Source organism: Aquarana catesbeiana, linkage group LG07 (assembly GCF_042186555.1).
Source record: "Aquarana catesbeiana isolate 2022-GZ linkage group LG07, ASM4218655v1, whole genome shotgun sequence".
Lineage (NCBI taxonomy): Eukaryota > Metazoa > Chordata > Amphibia > Anura > Ranidae > Aquarana > Aquarana catesbeiana.
The window spans coordinates 36143355-36171246 of NC_133330.1; the positions used below are offsets into that span (position 1 = coordinate 36143355).

Genomic DNA, 27892 nt, shown 5'->3' on the forward strand with positions numbered 1-27892 from the left:
TAACTGAACACACAGCCATTAATGTCTAAACCATTGGCAACAAAAGTGAGTACACCCCTAAGTGAAAATGTCCAAATTGGGCTCAAAGTGTCAATATTTTGTGTGGCCACCATTATTTTCCAGCACTGCCTTAACCCTCTTGGGCATGGAGTTCACCAGAGCTTCACAGGTTACCACTGGAGTCCTCTTCCACTCCTCCATGATGACATCACAGAGCTGGTGGATGTTAGAGACCTTGCGCTCCTCCACCTTCCATTTGAGGATACCCCACAGAGGGCGATCTCCCCTTCCTTACGCTGCTTAGATTTTATTTCAGTTGTGATCACTTTTATCCATTTTCTGTATGGTATTTTTAGAAATAAAAATCCCTGGTTTACCTGCACTGTGCAGAAGCTTTTTATTTTTTATTTGCATATTATCCCGATACAAGAAACTGCCTTCCAGTAGCCCTACTTCCATCACGGGGTCTGGATCAAATCTGTCCCCGGCTTCTCCTTGGAACACATCCTTGAGGTCTATTGGCTGATATCCAGTTGGCGGCCCTTCCTGATGTTTCTTCACCCCACCAGAGAAGTCGAGAAGTGAGACAGAGGTTCCACCGTTCCGGATATCGTTTTCCAGCCTAGGTTTGGCTCCATGCACCATTGACTTCATGTCATACGACAGTGGAGTCCACGTCATCTGGTAAGAGTACCCATCTTATCTTACTTCCTGATGTTTTCATTCTGATGCCCCATATCGAGATGTTGGTTTACAGCTACGGAAGTTCTGTACCCCGTTGTTGACTTATAGTCACAGATCCACATCGTGCACTATTGACTTTAATTTCCAGTCTCACATCATTTTTATTGGTTCATACCAGTTCCTCTTATTAATTTGAGTTTGGAATCATCCATTTACCATATGTGGACACTTTATACTGTGTTTGTTGATTTCACTTCACTTATGGTTTTTGCACATATGCTTTACTGTTCAGTACAGCATCTCTTACTTAATTGTTTCACTACACCCTAACTTCCCAATATTTCTTAGCACTGCATTTTTTCCTAGTTACCCCACAGATGCTCAATAGGGTTTAGGTCTGGAGACATGCTTGGCCAGTCCATCACCTTTACCTTTAGCAAGGCAGTGGTCGTCTTGGAAGTGTGTTTGGGGTCGTTATCATGTTGGAATACTGTCCTGCAGCCCAGTCTCTGAAGGAAGGAGATCATGCTCTGCTTCAGTATGTCACAGTACATGTTGGCATTCATGGTTCCCTCAATGAACTGTAGCTCCCCAGTGCCGGCAGCACTCATGCAGCCCCAGACCATGACACTCCCACCACCATGCTTGACTGTAGGCAAGACACACTTGTCTTTGTACTCCTCACCTGGTTGCCGCCACACACGCCTGACACCATCTGAACCAAATAAGTTTATCTTGGTCTCATCAGACCACAGGACATGGTTCCAGTAATCCATGTCCTTAGTCTGCTTGTCTTCAGCAAACTGTTTGCGGGCTTTCTTGTGCATCATCTTTAGAAGAGGCTTCCTTCTGGGATGACAGCCATGCAGACCAATTTGATGCAGTGTGCGGTGTATGGTCTGAGCACTGACAAGCTGACCCCCACCCCTTCAACCTCTGCAACAATGCTGGCAGCACTCATACGTCTATTTTCCAAAGACAACCTCTGGATATGACGCTGAGCACGTGCACTCAACTTCTTTGGACGACCATGGCAAGGCCTGTTCTATGTGGAACCTGTCCTAATAAACCTCTGTATGGTCTTGGCCACCGTGGTGCAGCTCAGTTTCAGGGTCTTGGCAATATTCTCATAGCCTAGGCCAGTGGTGGTGAACCTTGGCACCCCAGATGTTTTGGAACTACATTTCCCATGATGCTCAACTACACTAAAGAGTGCATGAGCATCATGGGAAATGTAGTTCCAAAACATCTGGGGTGCCAAGGTTCGCCATCACTGGCCTAGGCCATCTTTATGTAGAGCAATAATTCTTTTTTGTAGATCCTCAGAGAGTTCTTTGCCATGAGGTGCCATGTTGAACTTCCAGTTACCAATATGAGAGAGTGAGAGCGATAACACCAAATTATACCTGCTCCCCATTCAAACCGGAGACCTTGTAACACTAACGAGTCACATGACACCGGGGAGGGAAAATGGCTATTTGTGCCCAATTTGGACATTTTCACTTAGGGGTGTACTCACTTTTGTTGCCAGCGGTTTAGACATTAATGGCTGTGTGTTGAGTTATTTTGAGGGGACAGCAGATTTACACTGTTATACAAGCTGTACAGCCACTACTTTACATTGTAGCAAAGTGTCATTTCTTCAGTGTTGTCACATGAAAAGTTAGAATAAAATATTTACAAAAATGTGAGGGGTGTACTAACTTTTGTGAGATACTGTAGTTCCAGCACAGTTCAGTGCAGAAAAAATGCAGCGTGTTCTATTTTTATTCTGGAACTGGCCGCACTGTTGTGAACTATGCCATTGGAAACCATATGACCTACTATTCGTGCGTTTTTGATGCAGAAAAAAACTCACTGGACAGCATGTGGTGTGAAGTGGCCCTAAGGCTGGGTTCACACTGGTGCGACATGACAGCCGTCCTACTTTGGATCCGACTTTGCCCTGCGACATGAAGCCGGCATGTGTCCGATTTTCAATGAACGGGGATCCGACTTGGATCCCCGCCAATGCCCAGCACTGTGTTTGGTATGAATCTTTAGGGGGAACTCCGCGCCAAATTTTAAATAAAAAACCGGCATGGGTTCCCCCTCCAAGAACATACCAGGCCCTTGGGTCTGGTATGGACCTTGAGGGGAACCCCCTACGCCGATGAAAGCGGCGTGGGGGTCCCCCCCAATCCATACCAGACCCTTATCCGAGCACGCAGCCCGGCCGGACAGGAATGGGGGTGGGGACGAGCGAGCGCCCCCCCCCTCCTGAACCGTACCAGGCCGCATGCCCTCAACATGGGGGGTTGGTGCTTTGGGGGAGGGGGCGCGCTGCGGCCCCCCACCCCAAAGCACCTTGTCCCCATGTTGATGAGGACAAGGGCCTCTTCCCGACAACCCTGGCCGTTGGATGTCGGGGTCTGCGGGCGGAGGGCTTATCGGAATCCAGGAGCCCCCTTTAATAAGGGGGCCCCCAGATCCCGGCCCCCCACCCTATGTGAATGAGTATGGGGTACATGGTACCCCTACCCATTCACCTAGGGAAGTGTCAATAAAGAAAAAACCACCGTACACAGGTTTCAAAATTAATTTATTGGGCAGCTCCGGTATCTTCTTCCGACTTCTCCCGGTGTTCCGCCTCTTCTCCCGGGCCCCGCCGCTATCTTCTTCCAGCTCTATTGCCAGCGAGGGGCCCGGTCTGCTGCCGCTGTCTTGTCGCCGCTGTCTCGCCGCTTCTTCTCTTCATCTCTTCTTCCGATGTTGACACGACGCTCTCCCCGGCTGGAATGCTCTCTGTGCGCTCTGCTCTGACTTATATAGGCGGTGACCCCGCCCCCTTATGCCGTCACAGTCCCTGGGCATGCTGGGACTGTGACGTTTTAGGGGGCGTGGTCATCACCCGATGACCACGCCCCCTTATGCCGTCACAGTCCCAGCATGCCCAGAGACTGTGACGGCATAAGGGGGCGGGGTCACCGCCTATATAAGTCAGAGCAGAGCGCACAGAGAGCATTCCAGCCGGGGAGAGCGTCGTGTCAACATCGGAAGAAGAGATGAAGAGAAGAAGCGGCGAGACAGCGGCGACAAGACAGCGGCAGCAGACCGGGCCCCTCGCTGGCAATAGAGCTGGAAGAAGATAGCGGCGGGGCCCGGGAGAAGAGGCGGAACACCGGGAGAAGTCGGAAGAAGATACCGGAGCTGCCCAATAAATTAATTTTGAAACCTGTGTACTGTGGTTTTTTTTTATTGACACTTCCCTAGGTGAATGGGTAGGGGTACCATGTACCCCATACTCATTCACATAGGGTGGGGGGGCCGGGATCTGGGGGCCCCCTTATTAAAGGGGGCTCCTGGATTCCGATAAGCCCTCCGCCCGCAGACCCCGACAACCAACGGCCAGGGTTGTCGGGAAGAGGCCCTTGTCCTCATCAACATGGGGACAAGGTGCTTTGGGGTGGGGGGCCGCAGCGCGCCCCCTCCCCCAAGGCACCAACCCCCCATGTTGAGGGCATGCGGCCTGGTACGGTTCAGGAGGGGGGGGGGCGCTCGCTCGTCCCCACCCCCATTCCTGTCCGGCCGGGCTGCGTGCTCGGATAAGGGTCTGGTATGGATTGGGGGCGACCCCCCACGCCGTTTTTTTCGGCGTAGGGGGTTCCCCTCAAGGTCCATACCAGACCCAAGGGCCTGGTATGCTCTTGGAGGGGGAACCCATGCCGGTTTTTTTATTTAAAATTTGGCGCGGAGTTCCCCCTCAAGAACATCTGAGCACAAGTCGCGTGCCGAAGTCGGATCATGCAAGACGGCAATCCGACTTTGATCCGACTTCAATGATAGTCAATAGGCTGAAGTAGGATCAAAGTCGGACCAAAGTAGTACAGGGAGCATTTATAAAGGCGGAACGACTTGTGTCGGACCAGTTAGGACGGCTCCCATAGGGAAACATTAAATTTCACACGTCATGCGACATGAGCTCTCAATGTCGGAGCGTTTGTCGGACCAGTGTGAACCCAGCCTTATAGACGACAACTAGCAGAGAGGCCTATAGCCAACACATGGGACTTAAATGTTCCTAATGATCAAAGTAATCTAAAAAAAAAAGTAATTATATAAAAAAGTCCAAACTTTATTTTCTGATCACATAAAATCTAAACAAACCCACAGTTTACAAATCTGCCTGTTATTACATGATTAGGTTGCTTTTGCAATTGTACCAAAAAAATATCATAACCTTCAATTATCCCCTAACCTCCTACTCATCTGAACCAATTATACTTCATTATTGGGAACACATAGGTAATTATCATTCAATTTTCCAGCTGATACTTGCGGAGGGATGACACCACTTTCTCAACATGTTTGCCAGACATTAAAATCTGCATCTCCAGGAGAAAATACGGAGATAGCGAATAATCACATCCATGTACTTGGCCAACGAGGCACGCAATCCGAGTACACCCAATGTGTGGGGGGAGGGGCTGCAGGGTATTTAAGGATCCTACCATATCAATGGCCTTTTCCCAACCTTCCTAGTCCTGAGGAACCCTTATAATAATTTTCTGGTCTCAGGGAACCCCTGCTAAAACTTATATCTACAACCCATGGTTGTAGATATAAGAAAAATAGAAAAAGAACACTGATTAATACTATTTAGTATTTAACGTCTAATTGTTTGAATATACTTTTTATGTAGCCTGGACTTTTTATCTTTCCTGTGGCCATCTATGTAGCTTCCCTGATCTCCAATATTTGGGCTCAGACCAGGCAACGTTTTTCCAATCCTCTATTATCCAATTTTTGGTGATCCTGTGTAAATTGTAGTCTCAGTTTCCTGTTCTTAGCTGACAGGAGTGGCACCCGGTGTGGCCTTCTGCTGCTGTAACCCATCGGCTTCAAGGTTGGATGTGTTGTGCGTTCAGAGATGGTATTCTACATACCTTGGATGTAACCAGGGGTGGACTGACCATTCGGCCACTCGGGCACTGCACGAGAGCCCCCGGGCCACTAGGGGGCCCCATCAGGGTTGCCAGCCTCAGTAAAACCAGGGACAGTATGTAAAAATCTCTGTTTTTTTTTACATCTGTCTCTGAAATGTCCCTTATCGACATCATTTTGGTCTAAAAATCCTGAGATTATAGCTGCCCCACCTCTCCAGTACCTTCACAGCCAATAGAAGCATGTCTGTGTATACTGTGTGATTGTATACTGTGTGATTGTATACTGTGTGATTGTATACTGTGTGTGTGTGTGTGTGTACTGTGTGATTGTATACTGTGTGATTGTATACTGTGTGTGTGTGTGTACTGTGTGATTGTATATTGTGTGTGTGTGTGTGTACTGTGTGATTGTATACTGTGTGATTGTATACTGTGTGTGTGTACTGTGTGATTGTATACTGTGTGATTGTATACTGTGTGTGTGTGTGTGTGTGTGTATACTGTGCGTGTGTGTATACTGTGTGATTGTATACTGTGTGATTGTATACTGTGTGTGTGTGTATACTGTGTGAGTGTGTGTACTGTGTGATTGTATACTGTGTGATTGTATACTGTGTGATTGTATACTGTGTGTGTATACAGTGTGTTTGTGTGTGTGTGTGTATACTGTGTGTGAGTATACTGTGTGGCCCCATAATCACTGATTGCCTGGGGGGCCCCATGAGTTGTCAGTCCGCCCCTGGATGTAACGAGGGGTTATTTGAGTTACTTTTGCCTTTCTATTATCTGGAACCAGTCTGCCCACTCTCCTCTGACACCAACAAGGCATTTTCCTCCACATAACTGCCGCTCACTGGATATTTTCTCTTTTTCGGACCATTCTCTGTAAACCCGAGAGAAGGTTGCGTGTGAAAATCCCAGTAGATCAGCAGTTTTTCAAATACTCAGACCAGCCCGTCTGGCACCAACAACCATGCCATGTTCAAAGTCACTTAAATCCCCTTTCTTCACCATTCTGATGCTAGGTTGGAAATTCAGCAAGTCGTCTTCACCATGTCTAAATGAATTGAGTTGCTGCCATGTGATTGGCTGATTAGCAATTTGTGTTACCAAGCAATTGAACAGGTGTGCCTAATAAAGTGGCCGGTGAGTGTAAAGTTCAAAGTTACAAGAATCTTGACTGCTTTTTCAGCGCTCCACACCCATCTCTCCTGAGTTTGAACCTTGCAAAACAAGTCATTAATGGCAGTTCCCACATCTGCACTCACATAGAGTTTAGATTTCATTGGTTCATCCTTGGGCTACTTCTCAGAAATGTTTTTGCTGCTTCTGAGCCAGCATTGGGGTAGTTTAAGAGATTACAATCCAGGGCCGGTTGGGTATGACACCAATGGTTTGGTACACATAATAGTTAATTAACCCTTTCATGCCTAAGCCTTTTTCTGACATTTGTTGGTTACAAGTTAAAATACGTATATTTTTTGCTAGAAAATTACTTAGAACCCCCAAACATTATATATATATATATATATATATATATATATATATATATATATATATATATATATATATATATATATATATAATATATTATATATTTTTTAGCAGAGACACTAAAGAATAAAATGGCCATTGTCGTTTATGTCACATGGTATTTGTGCAGCGATCTTTAAAACACAATTTTTTGGGGAAAAAAGACACTTTCAATAATTAAAAAAACAAACAAAAAAAAAACAGTTAAGTTCGCCAAATTTTTTTATATAATGTGAAAGATCATGTTACGCCAAGTAAATACATACCTAACATGTCATGCTTTGAAATTGCGCGCACTTGTGGAATGGCGACAAACTACAGTACTTAAAAATCTCCACAGATGACGCTTTAAAAATTTCTACAGGTTACCTGTTTAGAGTTACAGAGGAGGTCTAGTGCTAGAATCATCACTCTCGCTCTAATGATCACGGCAATACCTCACATGTGTGGTTTAAACACAGTTTACATTTGCGGCCGCCACTTACGTATGCATTCGCTTCTGCACGCGAGCATGGAGGGATGGGGCACTTTAAATTTTTTTTTTTTACTTATTTATTTTATTTTATTTTTACACTGTCTCTTTTTATTGCTGTCACAAGGAATGTAAACATCTCTTGTGACAGTAATAGTCAGTGACAGGTACTCTTTATGGAGGGATCGGAGGTCTATAAGACCCCAAATCCCTCCTTTGCACTTAAAAGTATTCAAAACGCCAAAATCTGCGTAGTGGAATACAAGGGATTTCTTAAAATTCACGCCATTGGCAGCCGAGTGAAACTGGAAGTGATGTCATAACATCGCTTCCGGGTTACTAAATCTGAGACCCGATTGAAGCCAATTCCGGCTTCGTTTGGGTCTTCCGGCTGGCGGACGTGTTGGCTGGTCGCTCGGGCCTCCCGGTGGGACGGGAGAGCCGCGGAAGGCGGCGGGAGGGGGGAGGAGCATCCCGCTTCTTAGGATAACAGACAAGCGGCTTTTACCCGTATCAGTTGTTATCCCAAGAAAGCCAACCGCTGGCTCTAAGACCCCTTTCACACTGGGGCGATTTGCAGGCGTTATTGCGCTAAAAATAGCACCTGTAAACCGCCCCTAAACAGCCTCCGCTGTTTGTTCAGTGTGAAAGCCCTCTGAAGCGGTGCGCTGGCAGGAGAAGAAAAAATCTCCTGTCAGCCGCTTCTTTGGAGCGGTGAAGGAGCGGTGTATTCACCGCTCCTAAATCGCTCCTGCCCATTGCAATCAATGGGACAGCGCGGCTATACCGCGGTAATACCGCGGCTATAGCCGCGCTATACGAGGGGTTTTAACCCTTTTTCGGCCGCCAGCGGGGGGTTAAAACCGCACCGCTAGCGGCCGAATACCGCGGTAAAACAGCGCTAAATATAGCGCTGTTTTACCGCCGACGCCCCCTACCGCCCCAGTGTGAAAGGGGCCTAAAAAAAACGGTACCGGGGTGATGCCTGCAGCTGCATATCAAACCGAGAACACATATATGCGCACGGTCGGCGTGAAGGGGTTAATCTGCAATCAAAAGACAGAATGTTCATGACTTTAATATAAAAGAACAAAAATAAACACTTACCTATTCGTTTGTATAGCTGTAATAAAGGAGAAAAAATTGAAAAGCAGTTAGATACACAGCAAAAAAAAATTGTAAAAATTTAAATATTAAATTGTATCCTGAAGTTAAATATATTTTAAAAAAATTCTAATTGCCTGATTGGTTTTTAGAATACATTTACATCAAAGAGTAAAAGTTTATCTGAACCCAAGAACAGAAATGTAATAGATTTCAGCTTAGTAGTCTTTAGATGTGGTGGATGCATTTTTATTTATTTTTTTAGGCTTTTTTTTAGGTTTTTTTTTTTTTTTCTTTATTTTTTTGACTGATCACAATGGAGACCTATTGATTTGTACATTTTGAAAATGTGCATTTATTATACATATTGATCGCCTTTGCAATGGTTTCTCCCCACCCCCTCCTTTCTTATAGGAGAAATCTGATACGTTGTACTAAATCTGACTCTATAGTTCCTTTTGTATCAATAGTGGAACTTATTAAGGTTACAATGTATCGGAGTTAAAGTGGTTGTAGACATGAAATATGAACAAAGCGTATCCCTGTATAGTGTGTAATTGTCTCAATTAAGAGCACTAATTCCACGTACACACGATCGGAAATTCGGCCAGCAAAAGACCTGATGAGAGCTTTTGGTTGGAAAATGCGACCGTGTGTATGCTCCATCGCACATTTGCTGGCCGAATTTCAGCCAGCAAAAGATTGGGAGCATGCTCTCAATTTTTCGGTCGGAAAAAGTTCCTATCCGAAAATGCGATCGTCTGTAGCAATTCCGACGCGCAAAATTCCTACGCATGCTCGGAAACAATTCGGCGCATGCTCGGAAGCATTGAACTTCATTTTCTCGGCTCGTCGTAGTGTTGTACGTCACAGCGTTCTTGACAGTCGAAAGTTCAGCGAACTTTTGTGTGACCGTGTGTGTGCAAGGCAAGCTTGAACGGAATCCCATCGGAAAAGCCGTCATATCTTTTTCTGACCAAAATCCCGATCGTGTGTACGCGGCATTAGTGTCATTTCTGTCTGCTGTTTCGTTCCTCTGCTATTAACGTGAATTTCTTCTGACAAGTTTTCCTGACACCAAGAGAAAAATGGTGACAAGGGAGGGAGCTCCAGCACACAGCCTGTGATTGACAGCCTGTTCCTGTGTGGTGTGTGTGTGAAAGGAGGGAGGGGGGGGGTCCCTTCCCTCCCCTCCAATCAGCTCTCAGAGCTCTCCCCACTGAGCTCCGCAGATTGTGATTTCAGCTCTCCGCCCCTTTTCTGACAGCTCAGACAAACTTTATAAATTCTGGAACAGTGGCGGCCGCTCCATTAAGGGTGCAGGGACACCGCCCCCAAATCCATTTGCCCGGGTCCTAATCTACATGCAGGGCGCCGGACGCATGGATTTCAATTTTTTTTTTTTTTAAGCACATGATTAGAGCCTGAGGCAAGCTGGAGCGAGGAGCAGCAGGTGGAGGGGCAGCAACAGCCTCTTCCAGCTTCCAGAAGCCCTACCTGGATCCAGCACCACTTCGTCATCGGCCTCCTAAGGTAAGGACACTGATTGCCGGGTGTGAGTGAGGGCGCCAGGGTTGTTTGCCACCCCCAAAAAAAAAAAATATTGTGCACCAGCCACCACTGATTTTAAACAGATGTAGAGAAGACTTCAGATAAACAGGTACAACTTATGTAGGAGGATTTGTTTCATCCCTGTGCATCACCTGAGGCCAGTCACTTCACTGGGTATATGTGAGGGTTTACAACCACTTTAAAGTGTTTCTGTACGGGACAAAACATTTTATATACTGCTCAGCTGTGGTGGCTGCATTTGTTTTCTTTTATTATCAGGTTTTTTTCTCTTTATTTTCACCTGGTGATCCTGCCAGTTACGAGAATTCTCTTACGCAGAATAAAAGTTCAGAAGTGATGTCATGTGTTGTAATGTATTTGTATTGTATTTTTCGGATGACAACTGTACTGATTGAATGAAAATCGTACGATCTGGTATCATACAAGAAAAATTTTCATGCTTGTCGGATAATATCGGATGAACTGTCGCGATCGGCTCTCGAAAGCTCTGTACTAACGATCTGATTATCGTACGATCGATTCAAAAACAGTATATTTCATCTGATTTTTGGATTGTGTGTATGGGCCATTGGGGTGACAACGCTGTGCTCATAGGTGTGTGCACCCCAAAGCTCAAACACACATGCCTTTCTCTGCAGCCTTAGACTGGCCATACATTATACAATTTTCTTATTCAATTTTCCTTTAGATTTACCAAAACCATATAATATGAGGTCAAACCTAAACACTTTCCATGTGTATGCTGTCAGGCAGGCCCTTGCACTACATAGTTGAAGGTAAATCTAAAGAAAATTGAACAAGAAAATTGTATAGTGTATGGCCAGCCTCAGCTGCACTGAACAGCATATGAATGGGACATGCTCTGTGCTGAGCGGCTTCCTGTTTATTCACAAACTGAAGCATAGTAAGCACAGTTTACTATGCTTCAGTTATGAATGGACACATTGAGCGAGTGTGTTCACTGTGTTCATTTACAAAAGGAAGGGGTCGGTAAATTACATATTTACTAGCCCCTTCCCCCACTCTCCATCCTGTAATATCCCCCTGCAGTAGCAAGGGAGTGAGGAGAGGAGGGAAGCCAGCAGTACTGCGGGACGGGAGGGGGGCAACAAGAGAGGAACAGCCTGGGCATTAGGGGGAATCGGCACCGCACATAGTGATTTGGGTGTGCCCAGGCACAACTGCCACACCCCCACATCTATGGCTGTGCTGTATCTATGAAGGAGCACCATTGTCATCCTTGAACAATCACACCTGATTGGGACTCCCTTTATCTCCATAACATCGGGGGGGGGGGTCCTGTAGTAAAAAAGTAGTAGTAAGAAGCGCCGAGCAAACTGTTGGTGGTATAAAAATCTTGTATAATATTAAGAAGAAGAAGAAAGTAGTAGCAAGAAGACAATGACTTTCCTAAGCCCTGCCTCTGTGAAGAACTAACGCTAACTGAAGGAACATCGGATAAAATTTTAAAAAATCAAAAAATCAGGGTCTAGCTAGGACTGAACTAACTAGCACTAAACAGGAGGCAAAGACAAAGGGAGAAACCAACAGTGTTAATTTCGTCGACTAAAACATTTTTGTCAACTAAACGAATACTATTTTAGTTGACTAAAATAAGACTAAAACTAAAACAATTGAGATGACTAAAATATGACTAAAACTAAAATGCAATTTTAGTCAAAAGACTAAGACTAAAACTAAATTTAAATTTGACTTCAAAATTAACACTGGTCTGTAGTGCATGTTCATACCTCGATACCAAAAAAAAAAGCATATTAGATTTTTTACTCCAGCAGTATATAATGAGTTTGAAAATTGTAGAGAAATGTTAACGAATGCATTACAATTTAATTACACCCATTAGATTTTAGATGACTAAAGTTAATTTTAGTCGGCTAAAATTTACTGGAGATTTAGTCTACTAAATACGACTAAAACTAAAACAACTGCAGAAGACTAAAATGGGACTAAAACTAAAATGCCATTTTAGTCCTAAGACTAAAACTAAATCAAAATTTACTGCCAAAATTAACACTAGAGACCAAATCACACCAATAAACAAGTTACAGTGGCCCTAAACCACCACTAGATGTCAGCATACTACAAAACATAGGTAATCTGACACATACAACACAGCATGATCACACATACAGTAAGTAGGACAGAACATATGGTTTGTTTTCAGCAAATGTTTGTAGGGGATTTCCTGATTTTATTTTTTCTAATAAAAAAAAATTGCTCTGTAAAAACGTATTTTTGTATGGATATATGACTGACGTGCTTATTACCATGAAAGTCCCATTTCTCTGGATTGGAAGCAAAATCCAGCAGGAGCTCCAGGGTATAAAAGAGAAGAGAGGGGCCTCAAAGTGTAGCAATATGGTTACATTTAATGAAGGTATTTAGTAACGCACATGGTTGATGGATAAAAGAGGCACATGGCACCCGGGGTAAAGCTGTCCACATAGACCGTCCTCCACACCACCGGCTCTCACCGCTCTCAGTCTACAATCATGACCGGGAAGATTACCCTGCAGTAGAACGATCTGAAAGCGAGGCTTGAACCGCTCGTGGAGCGCAGTGTGGAAGGGATGCAGGCATCCGGGGTAAAGCTGTCCACATAGACCAGGGGCAGTCAACCTGGGGCCCTCCAGCTGTTGTGGAACTACATTTACCATGAGGCATTGCAAGGCTGACATTACAGTTACTCCCAGAGGCATGATGGGGCTTGTAGTTCTTCAACAGCTGGAGAGCCCCCCAGGTTGCCTACCCCTGGTCTATGTGGACAGCTTTACCCCGGATGCCTGCATACTTAGATGTGCCTGGTTTAATCATCAACCATGTGACTTGCTAAATGTTGTACCTTCATTAAAAGTAACCATATTGCTACACTTAGAGGCGCCTCTCTTCTCTTTTATACTCAGTTGTAACATTAAGCTACTTGTATATCAAGTCAAAATTGATTTAAAAATGTTACTTCTCTTGCAAAATGCTCTCAAACCAAGTTACTCTCACACCAAGGTTTTACTGTATACAATCCCCATAGCACACAGAAAACACCACATAACCATAGAGAAGAAATGATCTCCACAACAAATGTGACACCAAACCTCGCCTTTCTTCTAGTTTTCTATAGACGGGGCCCCATTGTCACTTTTCCCGCATCTTCTGGATTCTTGTCACTGAAGTTGTTTTGCAAAATTCCTTTCTGGTCAGTAGATTTGTTTGGGACTTTGGTGTAAAGAATCGTTGCAGGTGTGTGAGAAATAACTGTGATCAGTGAGGGGTTTAGTGATGTCGATTCTCAGAAATGAAGGGGGAAGAGGCTGTCTATGGACAGGAAGAAACGATGATGGGAAACGGTAAACTGGGAGTTTGCTTTCATCACAGACCAATTCAAATTGATCCAAAAGATTTTAGCGAAACATTGGCCAGCTTTGTGTGAGGATAGGATATTAGAGAAGGTTCTTCTGTCTAGACCAGGTGTCTCCAAACTGAGGCCCATGGGCCACATCCGGCCCACCACAGGATTTATATGGCCGGCAGCTGGGGTCGTTGGCCTGTCCGTGTGCGTAGATTGAGGGTTCAGATCAGAAGAGGCTGCCTATGGTCTCTACTTCAACTTGATGTAATGGAGGACTCTGATGTAAGGGGGGACTCTGATAGGGACCTTGATATAAGGTAAGACTTTGATGTAAAGGGGGACTTTGTTGGACTTTTTGATGGAAGGGTAGACTTTGTTGGAGGCTCCGATTTAAGGAGAGGGGACTCTAATGGGGATCCTGATGTAAGGAAAGACTCTTAAGGAGACTAAGGGGGACTCTGATGAGGGCTGTGATGTGAGGAGGGACTTTGTTGGAGACTCTGATGTAAGGGGGGACTTTAGTGGAGTCTTTGATGTAAGGGGGGACTCTAATGGGGACCCCGATGTAAGGATGAACTTTGATGTAAGGAGGGACTTTGTTGGAGACTCTGATGTAAGAGGGGACACTGAAGGGGACCTAGATGTAAGGAGAGACTTTGATGTAAAGGGGGACTTTGTTGGAGTCTCTGATGTAAGGGGGGGGTGGTCTCTAATGGGGAACCTGATGTAAGAAAAGAATCTAAAGTAAGGTGGAGTCTTAAGGAGACCATTATCCAAGGGGCACTTTGTTGGGGACTCTGATGTAAGAAGAGACTTTGATGCAAAGGAGGACTGTATTGGAGACAGGGGCGTAACTACCACCATAGCGACCCATGCGGGCGCTATGGGGCCCGCAGCCAAGTGGGGCCCGGTGAGGATGAGAGCACCGCCGGCACAGTCTCCCAGCCAGGCGAAGAGAGAGGAGAGGAAGAGGCAAGCTGTGACCTGTGCCCAATTCAGCGTTGCCTGTGCCCAATACAGCCTGGTCTGCCTGTGCCCCATACAGCCTCTTACATCGGGCAATCCCACTCTCTGCTGATCCGGTTGGCTTGCCTCTTCCTCTGCACAGGTGAGGCTGTATGGGGCACAGGCAGACCAGGCTGTATTGGGCACAGGCAATGCTGTATTGGGCACAGGTCACGCTGCATAGGGCACAGGTCACGCTGCATGGGGCACAGGTCACGCTGCATTGGGGCACAGGTCACGCTGCATTGGGGCACAGGTCACGCTGTATGGGGCACAGGTCACGCTGCATGGGGCACAGGTCACGCTGCATGGGGCACAGGTCACGCTGCATTGGGGCACAGGTCACGCTGCATTGGGGCACAGGTCACGCTGTATGGGGCACAGGTCACGCTGCATGGGGCACAGGTCACGCTGCATTGACACTAGGGCAGCTGTGGGGGGGGGGCTGTTTGCAGGGGGGCCCCATACAACATTTTGCTATGGGGCCCTGCTATTTCTAGTTACGCCCCTGATTGGAGACTCTGATGTAAGTCTTGTGACTTCTATCAGTGTCTGGTTAAAGCTTGTACGAGGAGTTTTTATTCATCTCTGACTGTCCTACGAGGCTCCAGGACCCCTGCCCCTATGTCTGGACGGTGCTGATCACATGCAACTGTCTAACAATACACACCAAACTGAGCATGTGCAGAGTGACTCCAAAGGCTCTGTACTATCAGGAGATGGACTGGGGACAGTGGAAGAAGGGGAGGATCAGAGAAGACAGGATCAAACAGCCTTTTTACACAATGCAGAGGATTAACCCCTTTAGGTTCCACAGTGAGTATAACAAGCATGCTTTACTGTGTATATACAGACTGATTTTACTGTTGTGGGTTTAGTAACAAGGCAAAAATGACAAACCCTACAATACAAATTAATACACTTCATCAGCCATTTGCTTTCTTGCAAATCCAGACATTAAATACTGAAAAAAATAATAGATGTGATTCCCTGGATGATTCCTGAACAAAGATGGCCCTGGACAGAAAAGCAGACAAATCAGTGGCATCTGGTGGAATATTTTTTTTTTTGGGGGGGGGGGCAGCATACAATGCACCCACAGCTACCCCCCCCTCCTTGTTGGCCGGTCACCAACCCCATCTAGGTCGTGAGTTGCGCTTTCCCTGCATCTCCTCCTCCTCAGCATCATGGCTTATACCTCCTAGGTGACCAACACAATCGCTTCTCCTCTCGGCCAATCGGGTCTCAGTTCCTGATTGGCCGGGAGGAGAATCAGGAAGACTATAGCGAATATTAATTTGTTATTGTCACACAACTGGGTGGGCTCAGGGCGCAGTGCTCTGCGCCCCGAGCCCACCCTTTTTTGAAGCCAATGAGAGCCTCAGGCTCTAATCATGTGCTTCTAAAAAAAAAAAAAAAAATTGAAATCCATGTGCCCTGCATGTAGATTAGGAGGCCAGACGCATGGACTAGGGGGGTGGCACCCCTGTGCCCGGTGTGGACAGGCCGCCACTGAGACAAAACGTATTGTCGGGGGTGGGAGTACTGCGATCTCTATGGGTTGTAATAAATACCTGGAGGGGTATCCGGTACATATTAGCGTGCATGGACTTATCATGTAAAATATATTTGGTGACAGGTTCGCTTAGTTTAGGACATTGCAGAGAGGATCAAATAAATCTACAAATAGATAAATGATAATGTGATATGTGATGTGTGATGTGTGATGTGTGATGTGTGATGTTATATGTGATGTGTGATGTGTGATGTTATATGTGATGTGTGATGTGTGATGTGTGATGTGTGATGCGTGATGCGTGATGCGTGATGTGTGATGCGTGATATGTGATATGTGATGTGTGATGTGTGATGTGTGATATGAGATGTGATGTGTGATGTGTGATGTGTGATATGAGATGTGATGTGTGATGTGTGATGTGTGATGTATGATATGAGATGTGATGTGTGATGTGTGATGTGTGATGTGTGATGTGTGATATGAGATGTGATGTGTGATGTGTGATATGAGATGTGATGTGTGATATGAGATGTGATGTGTGATGTGTGATGTGTGATATGAGATGTGATGTGTGATGTGTGATGTGTGATGTGTGATATGAGATGTGATGTGTGATGTGTGATATGAGATGTGATGTGTGATATGAGATGTGATGTGTGATGTGTGATGTGTGATATGAGATGTGATGTGTGATGTGTGATGTGTGATGTGTGATATGAGATGTGATGTGTGATGTGTGATGTGTGATATGAGATGTGATGTGTGATGTGTGATGTGTGATATGAGATGTGATGTGTGATATGAGATGTGATGTGCGATATGTGATATGTGATATGAGATGTGATATGTGATATGTGATATGTGATGTGTGATGTGTGATGTGTGATGTGTGATGATGTGTGATGTGTGATGTGTGATGTGATGTGTGATATGAGATGTGATGTGCGATATGTGATATGTGATATGAGATGTGATATGTGATATGTGATATGTGATGTGTGATGTGTGATGTGTGATGTGTGATGTGTGATGTGTGATGATGTGTGATGTGTGATGTGTGATGTGATGCGTGATATGAGATGTGACGTGTGACATGTGACGTGTGAAGTGTGACGTGTGACGTGTGATGTGTGATATGTGATATGTGATATGAGGTGTGATGTGTGATGTGTGATGTGTGATGTGTGATGTGTGATATGAGATGTGATGTGTGATGTGTGATGTGTGATATGAGATGTGATGTGTGATGTGTGATGTGTGATGTGTGATGTGTGATATGAGATGTGATGTGTGATGTGTGATATGAGATGTGATGTGTGATGTGTGATGTGTGATATGAGATGTGTGATATGAGATGTGATGTGTGATGTGTGATGTGTGATATGAGATGTGATGTGTGATGTGTGATGTGTGATGTGTGATGTGTGATATGAGATGTGATGTGTGATGTGTGATGTGTGATGTGTGATATGTGATGTGTGATATGAGATGTGATGTGTGATATGAGATGTGATGTGCGATATGTGATATGTGATATGAGATGTGATGTGTGATGTGTGATGTGTGATGTGTGATGTGTGATATGTGATGTGTGATGTGTGATGTGTGATGTGATGTGTGATATGAGATGTGACGTGTGACGTGTGACGTGTGACGTGTGATGTGTGATATGTGATATGTGATATGAGGTGTGATGTGTGATGTGTGATGTGTGATGTGTGATGTGTGATATGTGATATGTGATATGTGATATGTGATATGTGATATGAGGTGTGATGTGTGATGTGTGATGTGTGATGTGTGATGTGATGTGTGATATGTGATGTGTGATGTGTGATGTGTGATGTGATGTGTGATGTGTGATGTGTGATGTGTGATGTGTGATGTGATGTGTGATGTGTGATGTGTGATGTGATGTGTGACGTGTGACGTGTGACGTGTGATGTGATGTGATGTGTGATGTGATGTGTGATGTGTGATGTGTGATGTGTGATATGTGATATGTGATGTGTGATGTGTGATATGTGATGTGTGATATGTGATATGTGATGTGTGATGTGTGATGTGTGATATGTGATATGTGATGTGTGATGTGTGATGTGTGATATGTGATATGTGATATGTGATGTTTTCTGGGAGCACCGAGGAGAAAATGATTGAACCATGGAAGGTATAATTATGTGTTTTGGTTAATAGGTGAAATATCTTGACAAGGATTAATCTGGCCGGGTGACTCATTTTCTTTTATAGGAGATTACCTCTGCATTGCGATGACATGACAAGTTGCTGCATTTTTAGATTCGGAAGATCCTGGCTCAGTTTTTAGCTATTCATTTACTAACAGTACAAAGGGTAACCTGTGCACAGTCTGTATTTCCAGGGGTCTCATCACTGCAGATTTGGTGATTTTCTCATTATATTATCATTTAGGGGCTATTCACACCGGGATCGCACAGGAACGCAGCACTATGCGATTATTACGTGTCCCCGTGCAAGTGACATTTTGTGGCTGAAACTGCACTGGAACATGGAGAAGCTAATGCATGCACTACTTTTCAAAATATTTTTGTCAACGAAGATTAACACTAATATCTAAGGGTTTGCACTGATACCTTTTTTGTTATCAGCGATTACGAGTATCAATACTTTTGGTCAAGTACTTGCTGATACTGAGTACCAACACTTTGCAGTGCGATTTGCGTCAATACTAAAAAAAATTGGCGCAAATTGCACTGCAAAGAATTGCATGCAATTTGAACAGGAATGCGGTGCGATTCCTGTCCGAATCGCATGTGATTTCCCCTACTTCTCTTGTGTGTGTCATCTAGTGAACAGTTTAAAAAAAATTTTAGAACTCACAGTACATATCTGGCCACATGCAAAATAGTCGACATAGGTGTCCCGGTCTGCCGATGATAGCAAATCAGGGTTGCTGGAGGTGCTCACAGGGCAGGAGGAGAAGTTCCGGGACCCCTTTGGGTATAGGGGGGAACCCTGAAGTGATGTCAACTTGGGCGCAGACCGCCTCTACATCTCCTACAGCCCTGTCAGCACCTCCAGCAACCCTGATTTGCTATCATCAGCAGAACGGGGCACCTATATCGATTATTTTGCATGTGGCCAGATATGTACTGAGTTCTAACATTTTTTTTTTAAACTGCCTACTAGATGGCGCTTTAATTCCTTTCCTTATACGCACAGGAGCGGCGGGGGAAATCTCATGCAACTCAGACAGGAATAGCACCACATTCCTGTTCAAATCGCATGTGATTCTTTGCAGTGCCATTTGCGCCCATTTTTTTTTGTATTGACGCAAATCGCACCACAAAGTATCGGTTTCTGTATTGGGAGTATATGGATGAGTACTGATACTAACGCAAATGCTTGGTATAAGCAATGATACTAGTATCAGCGCATCCCTACTGATAACAACACAAAAAAAAAATCATATCACTTACTCTATAGACAAAAATGACTACATGTAAAGGTTGGAGAACAGAGCTTGGCCCCTTAGTTCCAGTGAAGGGAACCCATAAGCATACCTCCCAACTTTTTGAGATGGCAATGTGGGACACCCATCAGCAAAAGTAGGCAGGCATAGGACACACCCCCTTGTCACGCCCCCTTAAAGGAGAACTGTACAAAAAAAAACAAGATTGGTTAAACCCACAAGTGCTTTTTTTACCACTGCTATTCCTTTATATTGGCTTTTGGAATTTACAAATGCAGCAATTTAGAAATCAGATGAAAGGTTTAGTGCTGAAAAACACTTTTTGATAGATAAAAAGTGCATTTTATATACAACTATATAGATCAGACCAAAATGAGGTATTGTGAGTAGGGATGAGTAAAATTAAAGTTGGGTATACACTACTAACATTTCATTTGACTTTTTTTCTTTGTAAGAATGTTGTAATCGATGTTCTTTTGTTTTTCTAATCATTAGTGGGGTCAAATCGACATTCGTCTTTGACCGTGACGAGAAAAAATTCGAAGGAGCAGGATGGAAATTTTTTTCAATGTTCGTATTTTTAACAGTGTATGTGGTTTTCGTTCTCTGAAGTCCATTCATTCCAAAATCACATGTTAAAAGCAAACAAAATCTTGAACTACTTTTGAACAACATTAGAACATACTAAGACTTTCCTTCAAATTTTCTTAAGATTTTTCATTCAAAATTACTAGTGTGTACTCAGAGTTTTCATTTCCTTGAAAAATTGCCTTTTTCCATATGAATTAGAGTCAGTCGGGAAGGTGAAATTAAGGTGGTTTGTAAGGGTGCAGTTGGCTTTAAAAGGCATCCAAGGGTTACAGAAGCTCTTTTCTATCTATCTTGGACCTTTTCTTTTGTCCACAAATGGTGGCGGCCCGTCCATATGGGGCACTGCCCCCCTACTCCATGCGCCTGGCCCCTAATGTACATGCAGGGTGCCGGACGCATGGATTTAAATGGGTTTTTTTTTTTTTTGAAGCACATGATTAGAGCCTTAGGCTCTAATTGGCTTCAAAAAAGGGTGGACTTGGGGCGCAGAGCACTGCGCCCCGAGCCCACCCAGTTGTGTGCTAATAGTGATTTAGTATTCGCTATTGTCTTCCTGATTCTCCTCCCGGCCAATCAGGAAGCGTGTCCTGAGACCTGTCACCCGATTGGCCAAAAGGAGAAGCAATCCCATTGGCTGCCGAGGAGGAGGAAGGAGGAGATGCAGGGAAAGCCGCCGTGAAGCCCAGGAGGAGGAGATGCAGGGTGATGGGGTAAGTGCAGGGCTGGTGACCGACCGACTATGGGTGGGGGGGGGGTTGCCTGTGACCCGACCTACCAACGAACCGGGGGGGTTGCGGCAGGTGGATTGTTTGCCGCCACCCCCAGAAAATATACTACCAGCTGCCACTGTCCACAAATGACCGCTCACTACCCTCCTAAATTTATAGTTTTATTTTCCACTGAAAAAAACCCACAGTGAATACAGTCCAATAAAAAACATTGCAACGGTGCAAATGTCCAAATACACAGAAAGGTAATAAGAATACAAAGAATGCTAAAAGAAATTAAATGAAATACACTAAATATGACACACACACACACACACACACACACACACACACAAAAAATAATAATAACCTTCAAATAAGGACAAAAAGGGTAGAATTTTTTTTATTGCAAATTTTGCCAAAATTGCTCATTGAGCAAAATCAAGAGTTGACCTCACCACAATTTGTCATTTTGCTAATTAAAAGACATAACTGGGACTGTTTGAACAATTAATCCCCTTGGCTTCTCTATGTTCACTTTGGAGGTCAAAGAGGAAAAAACTGAACATTCTTTGCCAATACTTCCAACTTGGCTCAGGAAATGGCATTACTCCTGGCACAAAGTGGCACAATCGCATGTTTGTCTCGGCTGCCCAGCTAATTGGCAGGTTTTGTATGAAGAACCGGGACAATAGCCTATATTTGTTTTGGAGGAGGTGTCTCCTCCGAGCCTCAATTAATTTGTGTCCGCTTTTGCAAATGACGTAAAGCTGAGGTATAAAATAAAAACTTCTGTGTCAAAGGATGTTAAAAAGTTGGCATGGAACTGACTTCAGGTTGTTAGTTCAAGTTAATAACTGTCCTGTAAATTTAAGGGGAAGTAGAATTTTGTCAAATGTAGTTTGAATTGTCTCCAGCCTAAATTACAGACAGATACTAAACCTTCAAGCTTTATACCTAAAGGCAGGTTTTTTAGATTGCTAAATTCGGTGTCAACTACCAGACAATATATTATGCTGCATATTCATAGATGTGATCCCATTCTTGTTCTTTGAAAAATCAAACACTTAGGGCTATAATACCTGCACTGTGATTTGAGGTTCCTCACCCCCAGCCACCAAACACAGGTGTTTCCATTGAAGGGTACTGAAAATGTTAAAAATAAATTTACTATTCCTGTTCCAGCCCCCGTACACAATGCCAGCTCCATAAACGCATAGTTTGATGAGTTTGGAGTGAAGGAACTAAAATGACTTGCACAAAGCCACTTGGGTTCTTTCAACCTCAACCCTACTGAGACTCAACCCTACTAAATACCTCAACCCTACTGAACACCTCAACCATACGGAGACTCAACCTTACTGAACACCTCAACCCTACTAAGACTCAACCTTACTGAACACCCGAACCCTATTGAACCTTAACCCTACTTAAACTCATCCCTACCGAACCTCAACCCTAGTAAATACCCCAGCGCTACTGAGACTCAACTCTGAACCTCAACCCTACTGAGCACCCCAACCTTACTGAATATGTCAACCCCCTGGGACTCAATACTAAATACCTCCACCCTACTGAACCTCAGCCCTACTGAGACTCAACCCTACTGAACACCCCAAACCTACTGAACATCTCAAGTCAACCCTACTGAGACTAATCCCTTCTGAACCTCAACCCTACTGAACACCTCAGCACTACTAAGACTCAACTCTACTGAACCTCAACCCTACTGAATACCTAAACCCTACTGAGAATCAACCCTACTGAACATCTCAACCCTACTGAACACCTGAACCCTGCTGAGCCTCAACCCTACTGAACACCTCAACCCCCTTGAGACTCATCTCTATCGAACCTCAACCCTTCTGAACACCTCAGCGCTACTAAGACTCCACTCTACTGAACCTCAACTCTACTGAACACCCCAACCCTACTGAGTACCTCAACCCTACTAAATACCTCAACCCTCCTGAGACTCAACCCTACTGAACATCCCAACCCTACCGAACATCTCAACCCTACTGAGACTCAACTCTGCTGAACACCTGAACCCTACTGAACCTCAAACCTATTGAACAGCTCAACCGTACTGAGACTCATCCCTTTTGAACTTCAACCTTACCGAACACCTCAGTGCTACCAAGACTCAACTATACTAAACCTCAACTCTACCGAATACCTTAACCCGACAGAGACTCAAACCTACTAAATACCTCAACCCAAGTAAACATCAACCATACTGAGGCTCAACCCTACTGAACACCTCAACCCTACTGTATATTTCAACCCTACTGAGACTCAACCCTCCTGAACACCTGAATCCTACTGAACCTTCACCCTACTGAACACCTCAACCGTACTGAGACTCAACCCTACTGAACATCTCTGCACTACTTAGACTTAACACTACTGAACCTCAATTCTACTGAACACATCAACCCTACTGAACCTCAACCTTACTGAATGCCATTGGGATGAATTTGAGCACTGATTGTGAGCTAGGACTTCTCATCCAACACCCATACTTAACCTCACAAATATTATTTTGGCTGAATGGGCACAAATATCAGCAAATGCCCTCCACAAACTTGTGTAAAGCTTTCTAACCCTTTTTACTGTCAATGATGACAAATGGCAGCTTCTTTTCATTGCGGATGGAACATTTTGGTTTGCTTGAGAAATACAAAGGTGTATTTTCTCATGTTTGTGTAAACACAAAGGATGATGCAATGGTTAATAAAATTGCCTAAAGAATACAAGGGAAGTTCCCACACTTACTTTCCCTGCTGTAAAATGCTTAAAATAATAACTCCAATACATTTCTCAGCTTATTTTGATATTGTTCTGAAGAACAAAAGGAACATTGATCAATGATCCTTAACGCAGTACAGCCAGGATTGAAGTGTTATCCAGCTCACCCACATAGGCCAAGTGCACCTAGATGGCAGTATATGGTCCACGTGTCCCAACACTTATAACTTGAAAAATGGATAATGCTCAGCACATCACCATTCGACCATAGAACATAAAACTTCAAAACACAAACTGCATTAATTCAGATGTATTATGTATATACTGTATACTAGGGCTGGAATGCAAAAGTGGGCAAAACATTTTTATTAACTTACAAAAGTCATTCAAATTTTACATGCTGGTAGAATAACTCTTCCTCTATATTAACTTTTCTTCTGGATTCCAAGCAGAAGCTACGTGCCTACATTGAGTCCTTAACGAAGAAAGCGTGCAAACTGTTTGACAGCCACAGAAGGCTATTGTCTACAGAGATGACACCGTGAGTCACCAGTGACAAGACATTGCTCTTACTATAAAGAAGTTACTAGAGTACTATAAAAAATATAAGAATTTGATGACCTATATAAAAGGTAATAAAAAGTTATGCCCACTTTTGCTTTACTTTAGGTACATATAAATATATAGTATATATACTGTGTGTGGGGTGGGGGGGGGCTCAGGTAGATGTCTCAGGCTTGTTTGTCGCCCCCCAGCCGATGGAGCACCAGCCACCAATGGATGACATTAAAGTTCATGTGAGTATAAAGGCAGGTGTCCCAATACTTTTGGAAATATAGTGTATAACATGCATTTTCATGCGATGGCAACAGGTATTAACAAGCTTTGTTCAATGACTGTTAACCTAATAAATTAAAATTTCATGTTGACGTGCATTAACATCCATCGAAACGTATGTCACCACACATTGGAATCGCATCTTGGCGCATGACGTGACTGCCTAACTCTACGAAATATGCGGAAGGAAACCTGTAAGTGTAAAGCCTCGTACACACGATCGGATTGTTGGCCAACAAAACGGTGGACTTTTGTCCGAAGGGCGTTGGCCCAAACTTGTCTTGCATACAAACAGTAAGGAATTGTCGGCCAACAAATACGAGCGTAGTGATGTACTACGTTGTTTTTCAGCTCTTTAGCGCCACCCTTTGGGCTCCTTCTGCTAATTTCATGTTGGTAGAAGTTTGGTGAGTGTTGATTCACGCTTTTCATTTTGCGCTTTTCATTTTGCGCTTTTCAGTTCGTTTCTGAACGGCCGTTCGTTAACCAGACATGTTGCGGAATCGGAGGAGATAACGCGTTATTTATTATTGGCCATGCAGTTATTGCTTTGACATTATTTTTTGGTTGAATAATAATGATTTGATTTGGTATATTTTCTATATTTTTGGATGCATAGAATGCACTTTTTGGTTAAGTTCTATTGGCAGATATCATGTCTAATTTTATTAGTTTTCTTTTTTTAATGCACAATAAAAAAATTGTGTAGAATAATACTTGGCTATGTGTTTTACTTCAAATGACAGTTTGGGAGTCGGCAGTTACATTTAAAAAAAATACAATGTAAAATTAACAAGGGACACCAACATAGTTGTATCTTTGATCTTAAAAAATACGGGATAATGGTGTTGTGGTAACTTGCCCAAATGAAAAAAAAAAAAAAAACATAATAATATTATTCATAATATCACTATCACTAGGCACGCGCATCGCGTCACTGGGGACCCGATGCGCGAGCCCAGCGGCCGCGATGTCCGCCGGGCACCTGGGATTGCCCAGCAACCGAGCAGGACCATGGATCTGTGTATGTAAACCCACAGATCCACCTCCTGTCAGAGAGGAGAGGAGACCGATGTGTGTCCCTTGTACATAGGGACACCGATCGGTCACCTCCCCCAGACAGACCCCTCCCCCCACAGTTAGAATCACCTCCCTAGGACACACATTAACCCCTCGATCACCCCCTAGTGTTAACCCCTTCCCTGTTAGTCACATTTACACAGTAATCAATGCATTTTTGTAGCACGGATCGCTGTATAAATGTGAATGGTCTCAAAAATGTGTCAAAAGTGTCCGATATGTCCTCCACAATATCGCAGTCACAATAAAAATCGCAGATCGCCGCCATTACTAGTAAAATAAATTTAAAAAAAATAAAAAATGCTATAAATCTATACCCTATTTGGAGACGCTATTACTTTTGCGCAAACCAATCAATATACGCTTATTGTGATTTGATTTTTTTACCAAAAATATGTAGAAGAATACGTATCGGCCTAAACTGAGGAAAAAAATTGTGTTTTAAAAAAAAAAAAATTGGATATTTAGGCCCCTTTCACACTGGTGCGGTTTTCAGGCGGTATTGCGCTAAAAATACCGCCTGAAAACCGCCCCTAAACAGCCTCCGCTGTTTGTTCAGTGTGAAAGCCCGAGGGCTCTCACACTGAAGCGGTGCGCTCGCAGGACGGTAAAAAAAGTCCTGCGAGCCGCTTCTTTGGAGCGGGGAAGGAGCGGTGTATTCACCGCTCCTAAACCGCTCCTGCCCATTGAAATCAATGTACGAGCTGATTTAACCCTTTTTCGGCCGCCAGCGGGGGTTAAAACCGAACCGCTAGCGGCCGAATACCGCTGCAAGAACGACGGTACAGCAGCGCTAAAAATAGCGCTGTTGTACCGCTGACGCCCCCACCGCCCCAGTGTGAAAGGGGCCTTATTATAGCAAAAAGTGAAAAATATTGTGTTTTTTTTTTTTAAACTTGTCCCTCTTCTTTTTTTTATAGCGCAAAAAATAAAAAACGCAGAGGTGATCATATACCACCAAAAGAAAGCTCTATTTGTGGGGAAAAAGTGATAAAAATGTCATTAGTGTGCAGTGTAACATGACCGCGCAATTGTCATTCAAAGTGCGACAGCGCAGAAAGCTGAAAAATGGCTTGGGCAGGAAGGGGGTGAAAGTGCCCGGTATTGAGGTGGTTAAAGAAGAAGAGAATTGTGCGCTGTATTGATAGATTTCATAATTTGCCGCGTCACGAATGTTAATTCTCCATTATGAACGCTGGTTTACAAGATCGACCGCTTCTGGCTCGTCCTTGCTTCCGAGCTTGCGTGATTTGAACTTTGGACTGTTGTTCCGACGGACTTGTGTACGCACGCTCGGAAAATCCGACAACACGCATTTGTCCGCGGAAAATTTTAAAACCTGCGATCCAACATTTGTCCGCGGAAAATCCGACAACAATTGTCCGATGGAGCGCACACACGGTCGGATTTTCTGCCAACAGCCTGTCATCGCACATTTCCCCTCGGAAAATCCGATCGTGTGTACGCGGCTTTAGTGAAACTGCAGCATAGAAAGATCAGGCAGGGCTGTGTAAATCCCAGGATTAGATGGACAGAAGTACAAATCCTTTGAAAGGTAAAACAGCTCCTATATTTCAATTGTGCATTTATCTTTATGATACCAGATTTTCCAGTTTCATGATACCAGATAACCCCACATTTGCTATTTCTTATTGGGACGCACTCATTTATCTCCTATAAGGAAGGAGAATACAACGTGCCTGTCAAACCCAGATCATAGAGTATTTCCTTATTATGGTGACAGATATTCCCTCCACGGCTGTATAACTTCAATTATCACAACAATAAATCACTCATCTGCAGTTACTACACATAATAATACACCCATCATACTCTGTTTATGAAACAAATAAACATAAGTAGCCAAGATCTATTCCCCGATACAAACTCCAGCCAAAAAAATATGATTGTGTTTCAAATGGAACAGGGAAGGGTTTGCGCCTCTGTCAGGTTTTTTATCACTATTTGTTTCCCTGTTAGGGAGATCGTCCCTCCTGTTAGAGGGTTAGAGCTTCTAGGAATGTTTTTGTTGCTGCCTTTGCTTTCCTGTCTCGGTGACAACCGCTCCCCATTTTGTTTGTATGGGTGTCACAGTGACAGGAAGTAAGGGAAAACCTGTCCAATGTGGTCATGGACATGAGAAGAAAAAAACTGACAATAAAGTTCAATTCTTCTCCAGTTTATCCAAAATGAAAAAAGAAATGGCTGAAGTTAGCCTTTAAAAATACAGATAACAATCTAACTATACTCAATAGGACCAACTACATGGGGGTCCTGGTCTAAATGGCTAAAGATAA

The 27892-nt window shown here is 44.0% G+C and overlaps 1 protein-coding gene across 1 annotated transcript in view; it reads right to left on the reverse strand.

The window, feature by feature from the left end:
• IL17RE (interleukin 17 receptor E) overlaps positions 1 to 27892 on the reverse strand; it is a 129883-nt gene that overhangs the window by 63820 nt on the left and 38171 nt on the right. The window contains 1 exon segment of the mRNA XM_073591968.1: positions 8722 to 8737. Within this exon segment, the coding sequence (XP_073448069.1) occupies positions 8722 to 8737 (16 nt within the window).